At 41.8% G+C, this 15,224-nt stretch overlaps 2 protein-coding genes across 3 annotated transcripts in view; one reads left to right on the top strand and one right to left on the bottom strand.

Annotated features, from left to right (window-relative positions):
• The window catches only part of ARG2 (arginase 2), a 42,881-nt gene extending 40,587 nt beyond the window's left edge, over positions 1–2,294 (top strand). For both annotated transcript variants that reach the window (XM_054025326.1, XM_054025325.1), the window contains 2 exons: positions 313–449; positions 1,873–2,294. In XM_054025326.1, coding sequence (XP_053881301.1) covers positions 313–449; positions 1,873–2,078 — 343 coding nt within the window. In that variant the 3' untranslated portion in view covers positions 2,079–2,294. The remainder of the gene's footprint in view (positions 1–312; positions 450–1,872) is intronic.
• VTI1B (vesicle transport through interaction with t-SNAREs 1B) overlaps positions 2,225–15,224 on the bottom strand; it is a 22,865-nt gene continuing 9,865 nt past the window's right edge. The window contains exons 3-6 of the mRNA XM_054025329.1: positions 9,964–10,155; positions 6,986–7,159; positions 4,633–4,694; positions 2,225–2,583 (exon numbers count right to left, since the gene is read on the bottom strand). Coding sequence (XP_053881304.1) covers positions 2,487–2,583; positions 4,633–4,694; positions 6,986–7,159; positions 9,964–10,155 — 525 coding nt within the window. The 3' untranslated portion in view covers positions 2,225–2,486. The remainder of the gene's footprint in view (positions 2,584–4,632; positions 4,695–6,985; positions 7,160–9,963; positions 10,156–15,224) is intronic.

Below are 15,224 nucleotides of genomic sequence, written 5' to 3'. Positions count from 1 at the left end.
ACAAGCTTCCCCCTTTCCTAGCACATGCTTTAAGGAGGGTAAGGGAGAAAGAGGAACTCTGCTTTGGGAAGTTTTTTGAACATGGCATGCCTGGACAGCCCTGTAGGAGTCCAAGTATAAGTTTACAGCATAAAGAAACACGAGTGATTTTTTTCATTGGTTTTCCCACCTCTGAACCATAGTTTGTGGGGGGGGCTTAAACAATGGGAAAGTGAAAAGAACAACTTTATTCTAGCGTGCTGTACAGTACAGGGGGACCTGACCACATGCACGATAGCAAAATATCAAACCACTAATTTTATTTTTCTGCAGAAGACAAAGACCAATTCACTTGAGCTTTGACATTGATGCTTTTGATCCTTCACTGGCTCCAGCAACAGGGACACCTGTTTTAGGTGGATTAACATATCGGGAAGGCATGTACATTACGGAGGAAATACATAATACAGGTAGGAATCAACCAGAAGTGTTTGATTAAACCCAATTATCACACAAGCCTCTTCACCAAGAGCTACTTCTATCTTTACAAGAAGTTATTTGAGACATTAACAGGTATGCATTTCAAGTTGCTTCTCTATAACCAGACTGATAGGACTAAGTAGTAAACTTTACATCAATGATTTTGAAGGGGCATGGTACAGTAGATCACAATGCTATAGGTCCCTACTTTATTTAGCAATGAATAGATGGGGCCAGGCTTTCAGAATTTGACACATGCATGAATGACCAGTTTTACATCAATATTCCTTTTTTGCATAAGTGTGGTAACTGCATATTAAAAATGGTTAGACAACTATTTTGTACATACCCAGTTCTAAAAATCTGGCCCTCATCTTGCAAGTGATCCTAAAACCCAAGGTTTAAGCTTCCACGGGGGGGGGGGGGGGGGGGAGAGAGACTTAAAGAAGAATGCTATTGCAGTAGTCAGCCCCTGACAATCCCCTGATCACTCTCGTTTCCATGAATGTGACTGAAATACTTGTTCTATCCCAGAACACCAGTCTTGCTAAAACAAGACTCTCAGCTCTGCACATTTAACAAGTTTTAAAGGTACCATAAGCTTTAGGGCTAGGATACCTCACTTAAGCTGTTTAACTAAGTGGATTTAATATCTAGTTTCTTAGGGATTATTACTGTTCCTTGTTCGACAATCTTAACTCTCCATCTAGATGTGCTCATATACTGTGTGCTGGACAGATCTGGAGCAGTGTTGAACCTAGGCTTCAGGCTCAATATTAGGTGGACAAGGTAGCCAGTGCTATTTTACCAGACTAAGACCTCTGCTGTATAACTGCCAGCCATTGAACTGAACCACTGATTCCCATAGTTAAACTCCAATAGCATAACAAATTCAAGTAGCCACATCTGGAGGAAGAGAAGCTGAACAAATCTTTTCCTCATTTTAAACTTCCACCTTTATGGTTGTAAGATGTTTTAGAATGTAAAGAGGCATTGCTTTTAAGTCTACAGCCAGAGACGTGCAGTACCTCTACTTCTAGACAGTTCTCACTGTTTGTTTCAGTGCTGTATAATCACTGTACTGATGCTTGGGAAAGGTGGAGGTGGTACAGTTGCTGGTCAATGTAGAATAGTACTGCCTCCAGTAACATGTGAGGCCCCAGGGGCCTCCCTGTTTGAAGAACCAAACAGGTTCAGTATTCACATCTGCTAGCCCAAAGCAGCCTTTGAGCAAGAGCCACAGACAGCACTGTGGGATGGGCTTACCTTTCCCCAGGATGTTTTAAAGTGCAAGGTTGGGGATACGAGCCTTGAGCTACTTGGTGACTAGTAGGATTCAAGCTGCCCTGGTTCTGGATGTATCTTACTGGACTTCTGTTCCTGCTGTTTGATGGGCTGTTACTTTTTTCTTAGGATTGCTTTCAGCTGTGGACCTGGTTGAAGTAAACCCATTGCTTGGAGCCTCTCAGGAGGAAGTGAATGCTACAGCCAATCTTGCAGTAGATGTGCTAGCAACATGCTTTGGGCACACAAGAGAAGGAGCACACACTGTTTTTGATGAACTCCCAACACCTAATTCACCAGATGAATCAGACAGTGAGGAGCAAGTGAGGATTTAGGACTCCCAGATGATGGAAGACACTTCACATTGAGCATTCCAGGGCTCTGCTGAGGCACTTGAGTGGCTAGATTAATGGCCATGTCAAACACTTGGAGTGTTACTTTTTTTTAAAGAGACTAGGTTTTTTTCCATTTGACCAATAACTACTGTATGATGTATACGTTTTATTCATTTAGTCAAGTAATAAAATACTTATTACTGTCTATTACCATTACTTCAGTCTTAGTCTTTGTTTTCTTTAACCGCCATGTCTTTCTAGAGTCAGTACCTGACAGCTCAACCAGAGGACTTTCAACTGGACTAGATATCTCATCCACTTCTGGCGCTACTGCCACCCAGTTTCTCAGCTATGTCCATGCATAATCCTTGAGAAACAAAGGGGAACACCACTCTGGGCTGTGCAATCTCAGCTCTTCCGGAAGAACTTGTAGTAGACCACACCTCCTAGGATGGCTAGTTCCAGGATGATGATGACAGACAGCAGCAACTTGTTAGTCATAACTCTAGAAAAAGAAAAGGGAGTTTAGGATCATGATGGCTAGGGCTCTTGAGAAATATGTAGGACTGTCCTACTACATATGCTCCAGTCTGCTTTAAAAACATTCTTTAAATAAGTACTCCAGCTTAGAGCTTACCACTGAAACTTAAGCAGCCAACAAGCTTTCTTTTGAGATAAAGTAACAGCTGACATTTACGTCTTGTCATTAAACTTTGAGAACTATGTGAATAATTCTCCACAACAGAAGTACTCTAAGTAGGAAGAAGGGATTAAGCAGTGTTCTCCAACAGTTCTCTGGGACTTCTATTTCACTACTTACAGTACTGCAGCATTCTCTTTGCCCCTTCTCCACCCCAGCTTGTGGATATTTATCTAACTTTTTATTTCTCACTGTAAGATAGACAAGACTAGCCCATGTTCACTCAAGTCTGTTATTTCTTGGGAGTAAAGATCCCCACGTAGGACTTAATGCCAAGACCACATTATTGTGCATTTATTTGAAACTGCAGAAGCCACTACTACTACTCAGTGTTTGGCCTCTGAACAGCAACCCATTTTACAAGAGTATCCTCTAATATCTTTTAATCAAAGACCATTTTGGCAGTCTTGCATTTAAGTGGATAATATCTATAGATTCCAAGGCTAGAGGGGACCATTGTGATAAGCTAGGCTGACTTGTATAACAGAAGGCCCTAAAGTTGCCCAACAATTCCCTTTTGAACTACAGCATACACTCCCTCCTCTACCTATGCTTTCCCCAAAATATTCATTTGTTATTGTCACTAAAGTTCAGTTTACAGAGATGACTAAAGCAGGTCATCAAGAACTCCCACTGCATCAGAGGGTAACCACATTGTACTCTTTAGAAGAATTACTAGTGGCAAGCTAATTCAGAAGCAGGTTAAAAAGTTGACTCTTTCCCTTTTATGTTCATGAGACAACTTCAGCCCCCCCAAAAAGCCACCCTCCAGCCTAAAACCAAATCAGTAGGCTGTTTGGATCTCCACAAGGTTTGGTAAAAAAGTTAGTTTCTTAAGAAAACTGGTCAATTTCAACATCAAAGAAAGTTAATGGAATGTACTGAGGATGCCACTTAACACTGGTGTTCTGCTCTAGAATAGAAGGTGAACAGCACAGACTGGTGCCAAGATATTAAAAATAATGTAAGTCACAAGGATTCAAGAAGAGCCAATAAACTTAAGTAGTTAGGCACCATGTAAGTGCAAGGTAACACTATGAATTGATACTCAAGAACTAAGCATCCATTGTTGTTTGCTTCTGCTTAGTGAGCAGCCTTTTTAAGCTATCAAAAGCAAACAATGTGTTAGCAGGGGATAGAACAGGGCCCATTCTATAAATGTATGGTGCACATTGCCCATGAATAGCTGTCAGCTTGTTCCTTTATCTCACAAGGTGTTGAAAGAAGATTAATGGAATAGGGAAGACTATAGGGGAAAAGATTTTAAGACTAAGAAGCCTATTAAATGAACAATAGAGTGCCACTCAGGAACTCAAGTTTAACTATTCTAAAGGAAAAAGAAAAATAGGTAGTGAAAGTAAGGCACCTTAATTTCCACTTTGCATTTAACTGTGACACTGAGTACCTTTCCCAGACCTGAAGGAGCTCGTCATAGCTCCAAAGCTTGTCTCTTGCCAACAGAAATTGGTCTAATGAAAGATTACCTCCCCCACCTTGTCTCTCTAATATTCCTCCATGAGCAGGTATTGAAAGATTCCACAACTTAGAAAGGAGAGAGAGACTATAGCTCATTTATTTAGGCAAATTTCAGTTACATTCGGTTTACCTAAAATCCTCCAGCTGTTATAGTATTTTAAATTTCCTTTGCTGTGTGCTGTAAAATTGCTGCACCATTCTATCAGAGGTGACTGTCTTTGGGTACTAGATGACAATTCCTGCACAGTAAGTAGTTTTCTGGTTGCATCCTACTTTGAGATTTAGAAGAAAGGCATAATTGTCTGGGATTGGTTATTAGTGGAGGCTAGCATTGCTTTAAAGTTTTAAAAGATAAAGTGAATTCATCACACTACTCACCTTTTCGACATGGAACGCAGGATCTTACGAGTTTTGCTTAGGTTTTCGCTTGTGTTCACTAACTACAAAGAAAAAAACATTAGTTTCCACTTATTCTGAAGTGAAATATGAGGCACAGAGCCAAACCCTGTACTCTGACCCACAGTCTGCCAGCAGTTGGTTGAGGGTACAATGAATTAAGCAAACAAAAGATCTGGGTTCAAGAAGAACCTTCCTGTAATCTTAATGCTCAGACACAGCATTGTTGCTCTAAGCATCACCTAGAAGATGGATCTCAGGTGAGGAACAGCTACATTATACAGTAGGTTGCCTGTCAAGGTTCACTTGTGATTACTCAAGCCAGGGATGTCTCAAGTGTAGTCAATGCCCTCTCCAGGAGGAGAGAAAAGCAATAGTAGGATTTGTCTAAAATACTGATTTTGGTAAGTTGTCTGATATTTTCAATGGTGGTGTTCCAATTGTACACCACCACTGAAAACTGAAGGATTTTTATTTTTTTAAAGGGGACCATCTAGTAATGAGCAGCAATGTATCATGTTGTCAGATGCTATCTAACAGGGTCATGGGGGGAGCTTACTCCCTCTTCCATATTATTAAAAATAAACAAAGCATTAGTGAAATGAGGCAGCTACAATTTTGGGAATGGTAGTGCGAAAACAAATAAGGTTATAGAAAGATTTAATACATGGGCAGAAAAGGGGATTAACTAATCTATTAGTTGAAAGTTAACATCTATTACAGCCTTTACACTATTCAGTCAACAAGCAGTTTCTAAATCACCTAGTAAGAAACAAGCAAAACAAATTAGGGTTAGATTTTTAAAAGCTATCACATTATAAACAATTCAGGTGCAAACCTGAGACTCATAACAGGTGGTCATTACAGCTTTCAGTATAAAATTGTCAGCCCTGTTTCAGAAGTTCAAGGTGTGTGGGTGGGTGGAGATGGGTTGTGAGGGAAATCAGACCAGTTGTCCTTATTGAGTCAAACTAGGGTTTGTCTACACTAGCACTTCTATCAGTCAGGGGTGTGGAAAAAAAACCACACCCCTGACTGACGTAAGTTTCACAGACAAAAGTGCCGGTGGTGATAGCACTACAGTGGCAGGAGAGCATCTCCTGCCGCTCATTGGGGGTGGTTTAATTATGCCAGCAGGCAAGCTCTCTCCTGCCAGCATAGAGCAGCTACACAGGAGACCTTACATTGGCGCAGCTGCTATAAGGTCCATAATGTAGACATTGCCTCAGAGCCACTTTAGAAGTGCATGCCACTTGCCCTCCATTTACATTCACAAGCACCCTTAGTAAATGGATCTATTTATGCCCAGGCTTTCAAAACCATACTCCTTACACCTAGTGCTTTCACAGAAATCAGGGTTTACAGATCATAAAGCAAACAAGCTGTGATTCCAGCTCGTTGATGCCAACACTAGCACCTGTTATTTTTCCCCCATGAGTGGAATTCACTCATTTCACATAAAACAATGATGACTCCTATTAGATCCTATGTAAAAAAGGATTTGTGATGGCAGATCTGTACCATTCTGCCTGCCAAGAGTCCCCACTTTGGGCACCTTTTTTATAAATGGATGCAAATATCCCTTGCTCACAGCTCTGGGAGAGTCCACAAGTCCATTTAAAAACAGTTAAGGGCACATATACAAAAAGAAAGTGAGCTTAGTTTGCAGAACTAGAGGTAAGAACACATCTTCGCTTGTTAAGTGAGCAAATTTGATACAGAGATCCTGGACACAATGACTGGATCAGAGTAGAACTGCACTTTGGTTCGGTCAGGGTTAGGATTAGGCTTCAGTGTTTAAAGTCTGACTTTTAGGTCAAGTTTACATAGTTTAAAACCACTATTAATAGTTTACATTATTAGTTGTTGGGCTAGTTCCTGCCTTAGCCCCAGGGAGCTGGAAGAGACCTATTGGGTAATTTAGCCCATTTCATCCACATATTAAGTCATTGAAAAAATGGATTTAGCCTCTTCCATTTGCATCACACTGTCAGGGTGACAAAATGACTAATGTTTAAACAGGATGCAGTCACTAGCACAGGACTCAAAACCAAACTCAAATTCCACTTCACAGTTTATTCCTCGTAACAAAGGCTTTTTATGATGGAAATTTATGGGCTGCTAGGCTGAACAAATGGGGGCAATTTTTTATTTGTCACCAGTCTACCGTCCTCCACCCTGATAACTCCTCCTTCTTCCCAGATGTCCATATCGCAGCTTTCATACCCAGGAAGTAAACATCTGATGGGAGCACCCAGATCTCCATAGATGCTACCATTCCCAATAGATTAATGCCAGGCTGTTATGTTACAGTGCCAAGAGCTTTTACACTCACTCTGCTTTTGGTGCGTTCCAATTGCTCTCGCTGGTCCCCAAGTTCCTCGATTATCTCTGTACCTATCTGATCCGTCTCTGCAGCGATCCGGTGTGAACGGTCAATGCTCTGAGTGGCTCGGTTCAGGCTCTCTGTCCCCTGGAGAAGCAAGCCCCTCTGCGACTGCAAATGAGTCTAAAAAATAGGTTTTACTGTTTAGCTATTAAACAGGGGAGCAGAAACATACTGGCTTCTGATGGATTCTAGAATTGAGATGCATCGCTTTATAGACCATGTGTCTATAATGGTGACAACGTCCTTTTAGGTTAATAGAAGCAGACAAATCAATGTTTGAAAATATATAGTAGGTCAACTCTGTATTACGTAATATTAGTCTTTACTATAGATTAGAGATTTATCTGCAACATTTCTACAGAATAGGGAGGAAGCTAGAGTTAAATATAACAAACTACAGGAAAAGGAGGAGGAAAGAGGACAAACTCACTACAAAGTTATAAGAGCCAAAAAACAGATTTAAAGAGATTTCCTTTACATCCTTAACCACAACCATAAAATGCAAGTAAGTCACTGCTAGAGGCTGAAATATGGAGCAAGAGATGCTGTTCCATATTTCGGTTCATTTGATTTTCCCATCTTAAACTCAGTTGTCCCCCATTCCCTCAAAATCAGTAGACTGGGACTAGAGCAGAGAATTCAGGACTCTTCTTCACTACCATCTGTATCTGTTGTAATATAGGCTTGTTGCATATTACCACAAACTAGAACGTTACAAAGAAATCTATCTCCAGTAAATGCAAAAACTGGGACTAAAGCATTGGTTCCCAAACCGGGGGTGTGTGAAGAAATTCCAAGGGGGGGCGCGAGGCTGCCTGGCCCTTGAATTCCCGGCCAGGGAGGCTAGCCCCTGGCCCCTCCCCTCCAGTCCCACCTCCCTTGTAGTTACACCTCCATGCAGGCAGCATGGTTTGCGCCCGCCCACCTCCCAGACTTTCCAATAAGCCAGTCCTGCTGCTCTGAGCAGCCTGGTAAGGGGGCAGGAAGTGGGGGTTTGATAAGGGGCAGGAGGTCCTGGGGGGCAGTCAGGGGACAGGGAGCAGTTGGATGGGGCAGAGGTTCTGGCGGGGATAGTCAGGAGACAGGGAGCGGACGGGGGTTGGATAGGTGTGGGAATCCGGGGGGCTTGTCAGGGGGTGTGGAGAGAGGTCGGGGCAGTCAGGAGACAGGGAGCAGGGAGGGGGGTTGAACAGGAGGTGGGGTCCCAGGAGGGGGCGGTCAGGGGACAAGGATCGGGGGGGGGGTTGGATGATGGTAAAGGAGAGGTGGGGGGGGAGGGGGCTGAGGGTTTCTCAAAAATTAAAAAGGGGGCGTGATGCTGAAAAGTTTGGGAACCACTAGAGTAAAGGTACTCCAGCAGAGCAACTCAAGGATAGCAAATGTATTCTCTTTAGAAAACCTCTTTTGGAAACAAGAAATAAGATTTCCTGTGCCCTATCACTTGCATGATTTTAGGGGACAAATAAATATCTACTCTAGGAAGCCAAGAAGAAACAAGCTGTAGTTAAATAGATAGAGGTCTGGGGTAGTTCACACACACACACACACACACACACACACACAACGAAACTACATTCAAAATAGGGTTAAAAGGATCATCTTAAACCTAGCAAGGACATGAAAAGGGAGTCAACTGAAGGGTTAATCTTAGAGCTACAGATGCGATATGGGAAAGGTTTTAAAACATTCTGGTTAGAAATAAATCTGTCATATTTTCCTTCCTTTAATCTCACTTCCCTCTGCCACTAAGGGATACTTACTTAAAAATAGGATCTTTGTTTTTATCTGCTCCTTTTATCCCTACCTTAAGTCATTCCTTCATCTGCTGCATTCACAATTGGTTGCTGTGGAGATTTTTATGAGGTCACACAATCAGAGGATTTCATGGGAACAAGCAGCAGCAGATGGAATGCCTGGGCCACTAAAATCCTCTTTTCATGCAAATAAGTAACCCAAGTCACAGAATGAGAGAGGCTCACTGACCTTGGATCAGAACTGGCCCTCAGAATAGAATATTTTCCTAAACTTTGAAAAAGGCTTTACATCTACCATCCTGTACTAAGGTATTGTAAGGGAGGCAACAAATGCATCATGCTGCAATATCCAGACAAATCAAGGATAGCACCTCAGTCTTCAAAGTTTCCTGGCTTCTGTAGTTTTAGATCTGGTGAAAGATATCCCGAAAACTAAAGTAATCCAGCCACAGGACAGGTGCAGGATGGACAGCACCACAAACTTCCCACACAGATCAATGTGCCTCAGAGCTTTAAGACTGGAGGTGATTTCAGTCTCTATAATTCAGTCATACTTTGCCTTAACTGTCTACAGTGCAAGAAATAAAACTAACAAATCTGGTACTTAAAAGTTTTGAATGGCCTGATCAATTTGCTACTTAAATAGATGGCTTCTTACATGTACCTGGATTATTTAACAGAATTATTTTAAAACTAGCTTTACCATTGATCCTACATGGTGCATTTAAATATATACTTCACTCACCTTTGACAGTGAAATGAAATTGGTCATTTAATTTTTTTCCTGCACTACTACTAACTGTGCTGTAAGGAATGTTTAAAGAAGGTATTTTAGTATGTTTAATGAAAATCTATTTTTAGGTTTTTAAAAAAATATTGAGCCAAATGCTATTTGAGCATCTCTTAAAAAGCAAGTTTGTTATTTTGAGTTTATTCTTTCATTCTTACCAAGTTGACACATGCCTTTTTTTAAAAAAAAGTTGCAGGTACAATTTTCCTCTCATGCGAAATATTCCCTATTATCCAGAGTAGGTTTACAGCCAGGTAACATGCGCTCAGAAACTAAGGAGGGTAAGATAGAAACACTAGCTAGCACAGCTAGCTACATCTGAAGTCACTTTGTGTCACAATAGAGTTTTAAAATATAGTTAATATCTATTTGACACTCACACTCTGCTCATTTTCCATGGAATAGATTCCGTATTTTGTGTCCCCCCGACTTCCAGGGCCCAACCCCAAATCTGTGCTTTTAATCTCTCTCTGGAACATGGCAAGATCTCTCTTGTAGGTCCGGATTCTGTTCATCATTTGGTTGCGGAAGGACACTGGGGCATATTTCAGTTCTTCTTCCATCTCCCGCAGCTTTGAAGAGAAAAAGTAGTTATAAAAGTACCACATTCATTCTACTAATATAGAAGGGTATTCAAACTATGCCCAACCCCAAGCTGTACTTGAAACTTGACAGGAGTCCAAGGGGTGAACCTATTTTGTGAGGGAGAACATTGTAGTTGCCCTCATCTATTACAGAGGTGTAGCAGCACACAAATCTACAGGTCCCAGCAGCTGCTTGGCTCAAGATGGAGTGCTGCATACCAGGCCAGGAGTCTCCACAAGTCACACCTTCACATAAACATATGGGACAACCAGATTACATGATTCCACAGGCCACATTTTGTCCAACCCACAGCACAGGGTTCAAAAGAGTCCAAAAGTTAACAAGGTAAGTCCCAACAGTTTTGTAACAGTATCAGATATTCTCTGAATTAAGATCTCAAGTTTATGATTTCATTTTTTGAGGTGAAAATATTTTGAAAAAGGTCATACTTGTCAGTATCGTGTCATCAGTACCTTCCATAATTTGATTGGTATTGTTACTCACCATCCCAATAAGAACAAGAGACTACTAAGACACTGGTATACATGTGTACTCTGGTATAAGACATGGATTGGGGAATGATTCAATGAAAGAGACTAAAGCCAAAATTATAAGGTTGATTTTCTATATAACATTTTGATAGTTGTATTTTGTCCTTTTTCACATTATTTAAACAGTTTTAGGTTGGTGTCAGGTTTAGGTTAGGTTTCCAATCACATCTACACAAGCGGATAGGCCATCAACCAAACTTCCTGATCTGAACTCTGAGGGGTTCAGTAACATCTCTAAATAGGATGTGTGACTAAACCTGGGTGAATAACTGATTTTTCAGTTTGCTGGCAGTTCCGAAAAGTTTTTTTTTTTTTTTTTTTTTTTTTTTTTTTAAAGAGGGGGAAGGCCTCAACCAGAAATTTTCTGGAATGTTGGGCAAATCAAAAAAGTCAACAAAAATTTCATTTCTGGTCAAACAAAATGCTTCATAAAAAAGTGTCCAGTTCTATTCTGAGCCGAGTGGGAGCATACAGATTTATGGATCTCTATAATAATCCTTTGATGGATCAGGAAAGAAAGGCAATTATTAGAGATTCATAGTTTAAGGCCAGAAAGGACCATTAGATCATCTTGTCTGACCTCTTGTATATCACATGCCATTTCATCCTGTTACCCAAAATTGAGCCCAATAACTTGTGTCTGGTTAAAGCATATCATCCAGAAAATCCTCCAGTCTTGATGTGAAGATATCAAGAGATGACAAATCCACCACTTCTTCTAGTAGTTTGATTTTCAAATCTACTGTGTCATGTTTCAGAGGTTCAAACAAACATGGTTCTTAAAAACTACAAAAACCCAAATGATATATTATCACAAAATATACAGGGTCAAAAAGAAACTTCTGGATTGTCCTGTGATGGACAATGCACATCAAGGCTAATGTGAATGAAATATGCAATCCATATATCTAGTACAGCAAGCTATTTCACCAGTGTAACTAACCACCATGTCTGCAAAGCTATATGCTACAGTAAGTGAAATTTAAAACATGTATGTGTTCCCATGGGAAGAACCAGGGAAGAGTACCGGGACATACGTGTATACTCAAAGAAATAAAATTTTAAAAGGTAACCATTACATAATTATGGAGCAGAAATGTTAAGCCTATAATGTTATTTGTTTGGGGGTTTTTTAGGTGTAAAGACATTTTTGCGTTGTTTACCTCTTCCGTTGCCCCAATAATCCTGTATCGCAATGTTCTTCTTTGAACGGCTCTGCATATTCACACTTATGGGTATTGTGCCACCTGGTGCTACCTAATAGTAGAATCTTCTCCAAGCAGTGCCCATTAAGAGTGCACATGCACCCTCTTCTACCCCCTCCTCAGCATTTCCAAACGTTCTCAGGGCGAGGCTATATAAGGGGCACAGCACCCTCTACCACTTCAGTTCCTGCCAGCTATTGTGCCAGACAGAAGTGAACCACTCCAATCCATCTTGGATCCAGGGTTTTCTCCACTGTAGTGCCAGATAACAATGTAAAGAATTAAGTGTAATTTTTAGTATAGTAGTAAATTTAGATAGTTTAGTATAGTTGGTGAGATTCAGTTCCCTGTAATAGCCAAACCGAAGAAAAAGCAAAAGTCAAGATTTAAGAGGTGTGCTGGTGCCCAACTATCTTCCTGGAGACAGTGTGATGCACCCTGGAGTACCCAGTCTTGTAAGGCACCGCACCGCTACCTCCCCTTAGAGCTGGGGTTTTCACAACAAAAATTTTGGTGGCCTCAGAGTGCGGTCACCAACTCTTGCTTGTGGCCAGTCTGACAAATTTTCCTAAAATACTTAATTAACTTTAGGAAAAACAAATAAATATGCACACACAAATTACAATGATTTGGAAATGTATTTGTTGTTTTGGGTTTTTTTTTTTTTTTTTTTTGCAGACTCAAAAAAAATAATGTACAGTTGTATTTTGGTGCGCCTAGCCCCTGTTGCCTCCTCCAGTCCTCACCTACACCCCAGGCTCCCCATCACCCCCTCTGCTCCCCTACATTGCCCGAGCTCCCTTCTGCAGTGTCACACCCCAGGCTCACCCTGCTCCTTGCCTCTTGACCACCATGGTGTCCAGTAAGACCGGTCCAGCTAAAGCCCAGAGCTAGAGCCCTATGGCTGGGGGTGGGGGGGAGGCTGAAAACTGGAGCCCCGCCACCCCACGGGGTGGAAGCCAAGAGCCTGGAGCCCCACAGCTGAAGCACCAAGCCTGTTGCTAGAGCCCCAAGGCTGAAGGGGCGTTAAGCCCACCCCCTTAGCCCCACTGCTTTGTCCCCTCCCCCATCTCTGCCCAGGAGGCTGTCATGACTGCAGGAAAAGCCTCTGGGGGCACATGTGACCACATTTGAGAAATGTTTCCTTAGAGCAAAGGAGTCTTGTCTGTGCTTTCTGTGGATCAGCTCCCTGAAGTCAATAGCTCTGGTAGCACAAGCACTACCTTCCAAGCCTCCACAGTCTTTGCTCTCTCTGTGTAGGTAGTGATAGGTATATACCAACCCACCCCAACTCCCACGAGTTCTTACAGCACTCCCTGCCCCTTACCCACTGCACACTCAGAATTACCAGGTTCTGTTACCAAACAGCAGTACACATCAGCTTGTAAGTTTCAACTCAGGACAAGCACCTCGCTTAACATCACAGCACTTAGGTATATTTAAATGAAAACAAGAATAAGTGATAGTAAGAAAGGATATTGGAAACAAATGATTACATACAAAACAAAATCATAACATGCTTTCTAAAGATTAAACTTACCTAACAGGTTAAAGAAGTTTATTTCACCCAAAATGTTCTGTAGTGTTTTCAGCCAAGGCTGGCTGAGACCCCACTTTCATGACTGCAGACAAGCCATCCATTTACTTATTCCTAGGTGCAGGATACCTGAGTGTTTTCTTGCCTTCTAGAACTACATCCAAAGTTTGTTATCTTTCCCCACAGACAGGATAATTCCCTGTGGCTTGTTTATGTCTGTGTGGTCCTTTCCTGTTTACTTCACATCTCTTTGTTAAGATTTGACTTCAGATGTAAATGGACATCCATTGTGTTAGCTCACAATGTTTAATTTACATCCTGAAAGAGATGCATATATCTTGCCTCCTGTCTGGAGAAACCAGTCTAAGGCATGTCACCTTTTGGTGACCTGCTTTTACCTTAAATGCTTAAGAACATAGTTTTCTGGAACAGATGCATAACTCCTTGCACAGTACACGCACATACATTTCAGAGTGATATTGATGACCAGTGACACTGGCTTTCATTTGAGACCTCACACAAGATTCTTTGGTGAACTAGAATCTACATACCAGAATTCAGAGACTCCTGTAACCCCTCTGTATCCCTCTTTTAACTAACACGAAGATGTTTTTGGGTCACAGGTGGACGACCATCTTAGGTATCTGAAGGGTCTGGGGGAAGGCTGCTCTCCTTCCGGATATTCTGTTTGCCAAGCTTTCATGTCCAGAGTGCATAAAGTGAAGTAGACTACAGCTACTACTGCTTAAAGAAGCTCTTGGTGGTAAACCTTCTGGTTCCAGATGGTTGTCAGATCAGAAATCTAAAACCGGTTCAGCTCCTCCAGCAACCCAAAACTGTGTACAGGTTCCAGGATTTTGGGATCAGCTCTGGATTTATCTATTAAAACCATCAAGACTTTGAAGGCACTCTTGGTGGGAAAAGGTCAGCTGCCTTCCAAGGAACCTAGAGCCACCGTAGCGGCTATATTAGTTCCAAAAATGAAGGCAAGGGAGAAGACAGCCATTCTTAGCGGTGCCAGATCCCATGCATCACGCCTACTGGAGCAGTCCAAGTCTGACATTGGCTTCGGTGGTTCCAACCCTTAAACTTAAATCAGCTCTAGTTCTGACTGAACATCAGAGGCATGGATCTGAGAATTTCTCTGGATCAGGTACTCTCCACGTTGGTGGGACTGGCTCCTTCCTCTGCTCCTGTTCCGGGACTGCCCTTGGATCCAAAGACAATTTTTTCTGTGGTGGCTGATGTGCACCTTCCCCATTCGGAGCATTCCACGAATCCGAGTTATGGATAATTGACAAATAGGCTTTACAAGTTCTGCAGTTGGATTCCTCTTCTCAGTTAAAGAAAAGAACACAGATGATTAGTGTCTCTCCAAATCAATCCATACCTCCTCCTAAGACTTCTACAAGGTCGCCACACAGATTTTTCTCATCTTTTATTTCTCACCAGCCTCTAGGTCCATTGTTGTCTCCTATAAGGTCCATAGCGGATCCAAGGTCTGATCATCATTTAGAGAGAGAAGAATTAAGAGACTTGATTTGCTCATGCCTTCTCAGCCTGGGTTCCCGCACTCATTTGCTTCTCTTATGGTTATGTTTCCAGATCCCAGCTACTGGCAGTCCTGGATTCTATGGCCTTATTGGGCTCCACCACAGGAATGCTTCAATCATCCTTCTTATGAATGGAAAGGCAATGTCCCGTCTGAGAAAGATTTGATATCTGGACAATCCTTGGATCTGATTCCACCACATCCGCCTACA

Source organism: Malaclemys terrapin, chromosome 4, assembly GCF_027887155.1.
Source record: "Malaclemys terrapin pileata isolate rMalTer1 chromosome 4, rMalTer1.hap1, whole genome shotgun sequence".
NCBI lineage: Eukaryota > Metazoa > Chordata > Testudines > Emydidae > Malaclemys > Malaclemys terrapin.
The sequence above is the reverse complement of the archived record's forward strand: the minus strand, read 5'-3'. Positions and strand labels throughout refer to the sequence as shown.